Source organism: Antrostomus carolinensis, unplaced genomic scaffold, assembly GCF_000700745.2.
Source record: "Antrostomus carolinensis isolate BGI_N321 unplaced genomic scaffold, ASM70074v2 scaffold20656, whole genome shotgun sequence".
In the NCBI taxonomy this organism is placed as follows: domain Eukaryota; kingdom Metazoa; phylum Chordata; class Aves; order Caprimulgiformes; family Caprimulgidae; genus Antrostomus; species Antrostomus carolinensis.
In genome coordinates, this window is record NW_010324213.1 from 1274 (window position 1) to 11030 (window position 9757).

At 41.9% G+C, this 9757-nt stretch overlaps 1 protein-coding gene across 4 annotated transcripts; it reads left to right on the forward strand.

The window, feature by feature from the left end:
- Nucleotides 1–2858: 2858 nt before the first annotated feature.
- TIMM9 (translocase of inner mitochondrial membrane 9) lies at nt 2859–6378 on the forward strand. 4 transcript variants are annotated; one of them, XM_010170871.1, is made up of 3 exons: nt 2859–2929; nt 3266–3361; nt 6141–6378. In XM_010170871.1, exons 1-3 carry the CDS (start codon nt 2891–2893, stop codon nt 6273–6275), a joined length of 270 nt encoding a protein of 89 aa, XP_010169173.1. In that variant the 5' UTR covers nt 2859–2890; the 3' UTR covers nt 6276–6378. The 4 variants fall into 4 exon arrangements, with proteins under 4 accessions (XP_010169173.1, XP_028941503.1, XP_028941505.1 ...); XM_029085670.1 differs by having other exon boundaries at nt 2891–2929; nt 6210–6275; XM_029085672.1 differs by having other exon boundaries at nt 2891–2929; nt 6225–6275.
- Nucleotides 6379–9757: the final 3379 nt, after the last annotated feature.

The following is a 9757-nucleotide window of genomic DNA, read 5'->3' on the forward strand; positions in this document are numbered from 1 at the left end:
GCCCTCTGCTCCCAAAGGTCTGGAGATGCAGCTGGGGAAGCTGTGTTCCTCCACATAAGGAGTTTTAGAAGAGTTCTGACCCCTAGTTCTGGCATCTGTTCTTCCTGCAATGGAAACATAAGTGATTGACCCAGGTTAGTGAGGAACCCTTAACCTAATCACTGTTTTTATTTAATAAATGAGCTTTAGCTTTTTAAAAAAAAAAACCCTGTTAAGTCAGTAGTGATTCTGTGTTTCCATGGCAATGGGAGTGGCAGCTGCAGCCCAAAGAAATATTAAAAGCATTTTCTTTCCAGATTCTAAAACAGGGCTGGGAGCTGGCGTGGATCTTGCATAGAGAATAAGTTTGAATAGGCTAAAGCTTATTCAAAGCCTTGGAAAGAGGATGGAAAATCCATTGTGCTTGACTATTAAAAAAAAAAAATCAAAACCTCAAGTTATCCTTAACTGCTAATTTTGCTCAGAGAGGTTTATCTTAAAATAATGTCTCTTTAGAACATCAAAACATAATTGGAAAACCTCCAGACCCTTCAAGAAGGGAAACTTCCCAGCTGTTGCTGTTTTTGTGGTGAACCAGCACATCCAGACCACGTGGCTCTTGTGGCAGAGGTTTCCTCAGAGATCTGCTTCCTTCAGTGTGACATGTTTTAAAGTGCAGTGCTGAATTTCCAGATCACATTTAACTCAGAGGAAAGTAACCCAAGCTGTGTAGGCTTAAACCTGAAGCGTGCTGGAGTTGTTTTGAGCAGCTATGTAAGAAGCTGTGTGGTGTGTTAGTTGAAATGCCAAGCCCCGAAATGGCCTTTTTCATCAGTGTTTTTTGTTTGTTTCACAGGCTGGAGGGAAAGGGGACAAACAACAGGAAAACTTGAAATGATACATTTAACACATTTTAAGGATTTAACCAGATATGCACATTTCTGGGCACGTTCAGGTAGCGCATTTTTTAGATGTTAAGGCAACTGCCTGTAATTTATAGCTACTGAAGAGCAGAGCCGTGTAATTTCACTGCCTGCTGGGTGGAAAATGTAAAATACCTGTAGAGGGACAAGTGCTTCAGACACTTAAAATCAGATAGTGCCATTGTGCTGATGTAAATCAGAGCTGTTTCCCAAGCGTAAAAGCTCTGCAGAACTGCAGTTCAGTAAATCTGTAATTTTAAGCTTGCCAAATGAGTCACAGAAGAACAAAAGATCAGGTTTGTTATAAACAAGCGTAATGAAGCAATCCCCAGTGTGAGAAAACAGCACTGACAGCTGAAGCTTTGAGCTTTCTGTGCTTGGGAGAGGACAAAAGTCTTTCCTGTTCTCTGTGGTTTTTAACTCTTGTTTAATAGTTTATTTAAACTGACTGTGTAGAATTGTCACTGGTTTTTCTTCTAACAGGCTGAGACAGGAGAGTGGAGTCGCTCCCTGTTTTCACTAGTTGTTTCATGTCTGCCTCTCCTCGAACGAGTCAGAGGTTTACACTGACCTCAGTAACGCCTTGTTTCTTCTGAGCAGCCATATCTCCTAGGTTCTCCTGAAGAGTAACCTGTGTGACCTGTCTACCCACAAAAGAATTCTTAGTCATGGGGGTCTGCATCTTAAATCCAAGAATCATATGTGCTCTGTACAATTCCAGTCCCTGAGCTGACATCCTGTGTAGTGAGTGGTAACGTGTCACGTTCAGAGGCCGATGTTCCAATTGCTCTGCTCCTGGGAGGGGGTGCAGGGAGAATGCATCCCTGTGACATCTCCATGTTTAGTTGCCCAGTTTTCTTTCAGTCGTAGAAATAATTATTAATGTCTCTTTGTTCTTATTCACTGGGCTTCCTTACCCTCTCTGTTCCCCCTGCTGAGACTGGAATAGTTTTAAGCTTTCTAAAATATGAATGTCTTGCTCAGAATTTGGCAAAGCTTAATACAGGATTAATTATAAGTAGCCCTTGCTAAAGGGCTAAATGAACTTTTTTCACAAAGGGATTACACTTCGGTGCTAATTTTCCTTCCACAAGTGGATGTGAATTAAACTGAAGGATCTTGTTGTAGTCAATGTGCAACATTAGCTTGCACGATCACCTGTGCTAGGTATTAGGTAATATGTAAATTAAGGGAAAAGGAAGATGAGCTTTCAGTGTTCTTCTAGGAAAGCTGCAGGGATGTTTCCAAGCCTCAACTTGTTTACCATGTTGGATGAGGAATGTGAGGATGCTTGCTTAAATTCTTGGACCCATGGTTGTTCATTCTTCCCTTTTTCTTTGTCTGCTTCACTTCCTTTAAGTCCGTTCTCATTCTTTTATGTCTTCTTGCATTTAATTCACTATATTCAATGACCAGAACATTTGCTCTAGTTTAAATGTTTGGTGAGAATGCAGCTACAGAGAAACCAGGCATCTGCTTCTCTGATGCAAGCTGGCTTACGCTGCATCTATTCAGAGTGGCTACCATTTCATGCTCGCCTTTTTCCCTTACTGTTTTTACAGATGACATCTAAAGTCACTGAAACTGTAAAGCTAGAGAATGTTACTGCTTGCTTCTCCTCCCCCTGCTCCTGCCTTAGTTTTACTTTGTGAGTTTGAAAACATTTATAAAATACTTTTTTTTTTTTTTTAAAGTCACTTTAACTGTTTGAAAAGCTTAAAAAGTGTTTAAAGGACAGCAGTTAAGAGGTGGATCTGGGAAAGTTTCATACCTGGAATTATCTTGGATGTTCTTTTAACCGAATAAATTGCAAATAGATAACTTGCAAATGGATGGCTTGAAGGTTTGCTGGCAAAGTTGCATTTAAACACACTTCAAGGATGTAAGAAATTCCAACCCGTTGTAAAAGTTGCAGTTCATATGTATGCTTTTTGTGTGAAACTCTATTTTATCTTCAGAACAGGCAAGTGAATCACAGGCAGTAGAATATGGCTGGACAAATATCAGAATCTGATCAGATCAAGCAGGTAAGACGCTGTATTTGTGAGTGGTGACTTTGAAGATCGTATATTACTTAGTCATGTAGAGTAAAAGGTGTAAGGTATGGAGAAGGAAAAGAGGTTTAAGTTACCTGAGTTAAGACTAGTTTTGTAGCAAACAAAATTTAAATGTTTGGCCGTTGACAGACACAGTATAGTATCTGATTTCAGTACTAGCACCATTTGGTGCTGAAATCTTCTGACTGATGTAGTGACTTGTCCTTTAAATTTTAGTGTCACCAGATGCCCCATGCAACTGTGTGTAAGAAATTAATGTAGATGGTTTTTTTTAATACTCATTGTCTGTTCAATTTTTATTTGTAGTTCAAGGAGTTTCTTGGAACATACAATAAACTTACAGAAAACTGCTTCTTCGATTGCATAAAGGATTTCACTAGCAGAGAGGTTAAACCAGAAGAGGTAGGTAAAGGTTTCCTGTGCTTTTAATGATCCTTTGTTGGCATTGTTGCGTAGCATTCACATTGCAGAAGAAACTTGAAAGTTTGGATTTTGCCACAAACTAAAAAGCTAGGTAGCAGTAGAGGTGTCTGGTGTGTAGCTTCCAAGTGACAAAGGAAACAAGTTAGTGGAAGGAAGGGAAATAGCTTGTCTGTAGTTTTTCTTCTGCAAGTAAGTCCAAAGGTGATGACAAATGCTTTTGTACACCCCAACAGTCTTTACAACTTTACACTTCTTTACACCCAAACATTCTTTACAACTTTACACTTCTTTACACCCAAACATTCTTTACAACTTTACACTTCTTTACAAAAAGAAACCAACCAACCCAAGCCAAGTGCTGTGGATGTGTTAGACTGTCAGCTACAGACAAGCTATGGGCTAGGACCTCTTGAGGTTTTGCCATTGTCATCTCTTCAGTAAGTACACACAGAGAGAATCTTCCTGATCTCACTGTGAGTATTGGCTGCTTATTGCAATTCTGTGTGTTTCATTCTCTGAGCTATGAGTGGAGGTTCTTGTGCCTCACCTTCTAGTGGGTGGTGTCTTTATGGACGTGGAAGTTGCCCATCTACAGCCATCTACCTTTGTTCTTTGAAGCTAGAATCCTACTGAAATACTTACCTACCCATGTTCCCTGCATTGCAGTGAGTCACAGAAACACTGGCCTCTCAAGCTCTGGCTGTTAAATCCACTTTTCTGCATCGCAGGGAGCTCCATCACAGAGTCATCTGCAAAAAAGATTCAGCTCTCGATGAGATCAGTCGCATGGTTTTTTGTTTATCCTCTCCTGTTGAGAGGCTGTTTCAGAATCTCATAATTTTGTTGGTTAAAAGTCCAATAACCTTTGCTTGACTCTGCTGGCAGGGGAAATAAAACTGAAGTTTTAAACTAACCACTGTTTTTGAGCATTTTCTGCCTCCTTGGAGTTTAACTCCTCAGCACAGGCAAAAAATCATGTCTCCTTTCAGCTTCGTCTGCTGTGCTAAACAAAGCTCTCTTAGCTTCTCAAGACAGGTTCCCTGCTTCCCTGATCTTCTCTGTATCTGCTTTAGTGGACTTTTTATTGACCACAGGAGGTCAGAATTATTCTGGATAAAGTCTTATTACTGTCTTTTAGGAACTCATTTTGAATTGTTTGAACAACCCAAGGAGTGTCAGTTAACAGATCCGACAGAATTGTTAGTGGCACAACCTCTTTACCTCCCTGGGATGGAGTTTGATTTCCAGGAGAGGATTATACTTCTGTTTCCTAAAGTGTTACTAGATTATTTTTTATTTATTTATTTTTAATAACAGTTCATATAATCTTTCATTGAAGACCTGAGATCCAAAACTGAAGAATGCTCATTGGAGGGCAATTAAACTTAAATCCTACATAGATCCAGAAAGGATTCTTAGATTCTGATCAGCTTTTGTTTCTGCTTCTGTGATCCACAAAGGGGCCATGGCTGGTAGTCCAGGAGCCATGCTAGGAAGGAACTTCCTCATGGGAAGTTTTGTCCATAATTATCCATCACAGGGTTTTTTGCAGAGCATCTGGCTCTTGCCCCTCCTGGAAAGAGGACACTGGTCTAGAAGGACCACTGGCCTGATCTGGTATGGAAATGTAAAGTTGTAGTTTCTTATTAAATAATTAAGATTGATACCTCCACAAATTTCCTTTGAGATTCTACACTTGAAAAAAAACATCTTCTGACCTCTTTATCTCCATGGATTTTAGACTTCCCTGGGCACCACATCACAAATATCACACCCTCTGGGAGAAGTCGCTTGGGGTAGTTCCAGAATTTGTTTCCTAGTCCGACTTAACTCCTGCTTAAAACAGGTTTTGCTGTAGCTGATGCCAGGTCAAGGAGAGAGAAGGGTGGGTGGTGTGTCTATCTGCATGGGGTTTTTTTTTGCCTTGTTCATTTTTAGCCTCTCTGCTTTTCACTTCCCTTTTATACTGAGCAGAATCAAAGCAATTTCTGGTTTTCTAGTAATCATGCAAAGTGGTAATCTTTCTATATAAATTTATTGATTTTTACAGTGACAGCAAGGTCTAGAACCATGATACAGAATATCCAGTTGGTAGAACTGTTGCTCAGAAATAGATCTTTCTCTACACTTAAAGAAAGAAAAAACAAACAAACCTCTAAATTTATAAAATAATAAGATGTACGGAATAGGCCCTGGTGTTTCTTTCCCTGTCCAGCTGACTGATAGAACTTCAGAGGGTACTTTGGTTGCTTTCCTGAAGGTTAACCAAACAAGTACAAAGAAGCCTGATAGAGCTAATAAGAACAAGGTCAAAAAAAGGTTAAACTGAGACAGCATACAGTAGACCATATTTAGTTGACAAAAGTAGTATGTGTTTGTAAACAGAATTAGAAAACAGAAGATACTAATTTAATAGATTTAGTGCTTACTGCAAAATAAAATGCTTTATATACTTGAATTTCACAAGAAGAGCCCAAGGATGAAATGGTAATTTCTCCTAGATCTGAGATGTTTTCCATGAAGATTTTCATAGGAGAATGAAGATTAAAAGATGTTTCAGACATCCCTCAAGAACTGAACTTCACATCTGCCACTGCACAGAGAGGCTGTGCACAATTAACCCTCGTCTTGAGGCTTAACACGGAATATGAGATGTAGTCAGCTAATCATTTATCCCTGTATGTGGTTATATTCTGGGTCCTGTTTGGGGAAGTATTTTAATTCCTATTTGAAGCCTTCTGTTTCCCTCTTCCTCTAGATGACTTGCACAGACCACTGCCTACAGAAGTATTTAAAAATGACACAGAGGATCTCCATGAGATTCCAGGAGTACCACATTCAGCAGAATGAAGCTCTGGCAGCTAAAGCAGGACTGCTTGGCCAACCTCGTTAGCCGAGCGCACTCCCTCCGTTCAGACTTCACAAGCAGTGCCAGTGTTCACTGGGCAAGAACACATTTTGGATTTCCTACTGTCAGGATGTATGTCCAGCAATTCAGCAGAGAGTTCTCTAGGTGCTGTTCAGACAGTGGAAACCACGAAGGGTTAAACAAGAAGTTACTCACGGTGGACTGGCAATGGAGTCTGTTCCTGAGCTCCTTTTCACTCTACAGCGGAGTAATATTGAGACAAACTTTTCCAGGGCCCGCAGACCGGTGTGTTTGGGTGGGAGGGTTAAACTTCCTTTCTGCCAGCACTGGTTCAGATGGAAAAAAAGTGTAATATGGGAAATAAAATTTTTTTAATTTAATTCAAGTAAAATAAATGGGAAGTATACAGTTGTATGTATGTTCTTTCCAGAGATAAATTTTTAGGACGCTGCTTGAGAGCAGTGTTTTGTTTTCTGCTGTCTCATTCCTCAGCCACTACAGAGTTCTGTTCATTCATAAATGGTTTGGGTTGGAAGGGACCTTAAAGCTTATCCAGCTCCAACCCCCCTGCCATCAGCAGGGACACCTTCCACTAGACCAGGTTGCTCAAAGCCTCATCCAGCCTGGCCTTCAACACTTCCATGGAGGGGGCATCCACAACTTCCTTGGGCAACCTGTTCCAGTGTCTGACCACCCTCACAGTGAAGAACTTCTTCCTAATATCTCATCTAAACCTCCCCTCTTTCAGCTTAAACCCATTTCCCCTTGTTTTGTCATTAACTGCCCTTGTGAAAAGTCCTTCCCCAGCTTTCTTGTAGCCCCTTCAGGTACTGGGAGGCCGCTGTAAGATCTCCCCAGAGCCTTCTCTTCTCCAGGCTGAACAGCCCCAACTCTCTCAGCCTGTCCTCACAGCAGAGATGCTCCAGCCCTTGGATCATCCTTGTGGCCTCCTCTGGACTTGTTCCAGCTGCTCCATGTCTCTCTTGTGATGGGGGCTCCAGAACTGGACGCAGTATTCCAGGTGGGGCCTTACAAGAGTGGAGTAGAGGAGGAGAATCACCTCCCTTGACCTGCTGGCCACGCTTCTCTTGATGCTTCACTGCTGCTTTAAGTTGCTGATAACGGAATTAGTGACTTTGTTTCAGCAGCTGGGGATTTGTGAATGTTATTTCTCTTAATTTGAGAAGAACTTCCTTTGAGCCACCTTGACAGAGCCTCGTGATCATTCTGACTCTCCTGGAGTGCTGGATGGTGATGATGGCTGATGGAACATCGAGCCAAGGGTGGTTCTAAATGGCAGATGACTGCTGTATCTCATGAGTTCGGGTAGGCAGGGATGCCCTGCCAGCTTATCCCTAGGTTATGTTTGCCTCATACTTCACCAGATCATTTACAAGGGACATGAGTGTGTCAGCAGCACCTGTGCTGAAGGCAACACCTAGGAAACAAAGGACACGAGTGTGTCAGCAGCACCTGTGCTGAAGGCAACACCTAGGCACTCCTTGTTTCCCTGAGGGAACCCCAGAGATCCTCCAAAAACCCAGCTGCTTTGCCTGATGGAAGGATGATGCACTCCGAGCACTGAGCTGCCTGGCAGTTTTCTCCTTTAAATGTGTGAAGACCAACAGAAAGGACAAGGTATGCACAACATTTTATTCTGCTGGATGAGTCCAGAGAGAAGTTTGCAGCTGTTCTGATGGAGTGGATTTGATTTAGAAAAAGTCCTTTGAAAGGATCTTGAGAGCTGAAATCCTGCAGTCAGATTGTCGGTACAGCTAACAGGCACATTTGACTTCAGTTACAACTTACAAAATACTGTGACAAAAGGAACTGAACATCAGGGTTACCTTACTGATTCTGAGATTTCAAGTGATAGAGACTGAAATGAAGCTATTTCACATCAGCTGCCAGGTTCTGTTGTTGGGTAGAAAGGCAGGCTGTGTGGTCTCCAGGCTGTGTGGTCTCCCTGACCGCACTGCAGTACAGCTGCCGCTTGCGCTGGACACTGCTCTGCTTGTTGCCGTTTGAAGCTGCCCCAACTCTCCACAGAAATTTGTTCATGTGCCTTTCAGAGGTGGAAGAAACAAGTATGTTCCTACAGTCTCATTTCCATGTGTTTTGTACCAGCCGTATCACAGCTCCTTCCTACATAGCCCATGCCTGTTACCTTGGAGATGGCCAAGAAGTAACTCGCAAATAGTAAAGGTTAAAAAAGAGCCCAAATAAGGCAGCAAGTCTCCAGACAGGCTGAGAGAGTTGGGGCTGTTCAGCCTGGAAAAGAGAAGGCTCCGGGGAGACCTTCTAGTGGCCTCCCAGTGCCTGAATGGGACCAACAAGAAAGCTGGGGAAGGACTTTTCATAAGGGCAGTTAATGACAGAACAAGGGGAAATGGGTTTAAGCTGAAAGAGGGGAGGTTTAGATTAGATATTAGGAAGAAGTTCTTCACTGTGAGGGTGGTCAGACACTGGAACAGGTTGCCCAAGGAAGTTGTGGATGTCCCCTCCCTGGAAGTGTTCAAGGCCAGGCTGGATGAGGCTTTGAGCAACCTGGTCTAGTGGAAGGTGTCCCTGCTGCTGGCAGGGGGGTTGGAACTGGATGATCTTTAAGGTCCCTTCCAACCCAAACCATTCTATGATTCTATGAATAACAGACCAATAATGTCCAGATTGTTTGCTGCAATTAGGCCGGAAATACTTGGTTGGACTCAATGTTAAAGGTTTTTTCCAACCAAAACGATTCTATGATTCTATGTTATGGATAATTAGAAATCATATATCCATAGTAAAGATTTAAGGTTTTCTTTAAAGCAATCTTTTTGTTAGACATTTGGAAGCAATGCATGATTGAAAGTATCCCATTTTCCAATGTATTTTACAGTGCAAAGAGAACAGTTGCTGAGAAAAGTGACTAAAGAGTTTAAGTGATGAGAGTGGAGGATGTTTGTGTCTTCTGGGCAAAGCTCTACTGGGCTGAAGTGAGGGGGGGTTAAAAAGAACAAAAAATGGGGCTTTCCCTCATGTTTCAGTGTTTGGGGATTTGGAGGTAGGAAGATGTTAAATATTTGTTAAGCCAGATTTACTGTACTAAAGGTTAAGCAAGTGTTTGAGGGGCTTAGTTAATAAATTACTTACTTCCAGGTTCCCCAGTTTCCTTTTACTCCAGTTTTAAAGCTGTTTTAACTCACTGTTACCCAGAGAAAACATCTATTCTTAAACTCTGATGGGATGTCACATCCTCCTGCCCCTCCCCGTGCTTGCTAAAATAGGTGGGATGAAAAGTGTCACTGAAAGTATGAGCATCGTGTTGATAGCTGCTACCCCGATGGGAAGGTGGCCAGACAAAAACTCCCAACTTCCACAGGAGCATCGTGCTTGCAGTGACTGCAGTTTGTTAATTACAACTGTTTCAAAGCTAATTAGAGGTGAAAATAAGTCACAATGCTGCTGCACAAAGATGCAGGTAAGGATGGGAGTCACTGAATCACTCTTTGGGATAACCAGTTTTT

Bases quoted from the DNA above. Each gene is read 5' to 3' on its own strand.
- TIMM9 (XM_010170871.1), top strand. From the start codon at position 2,891: ATGGCTGGACAAATATCAGAATCTGATCAGATCAAGCAG. The intron at 2,930-3,265 runs GTAAGACGCTGT...TTTTATTTGTAG, and splicing joins AATCTGATCAGATCAAGCAG to TTCAAGGAGTTTCTTGGAAC. The intron at 3,362-6,140 runs GTAGGTAAAGGT...CTCTTCCTCTAG, and splicing joins GAGAGGTTAAACCAGAAGAG to ATGACTTGCACAGACCACTG.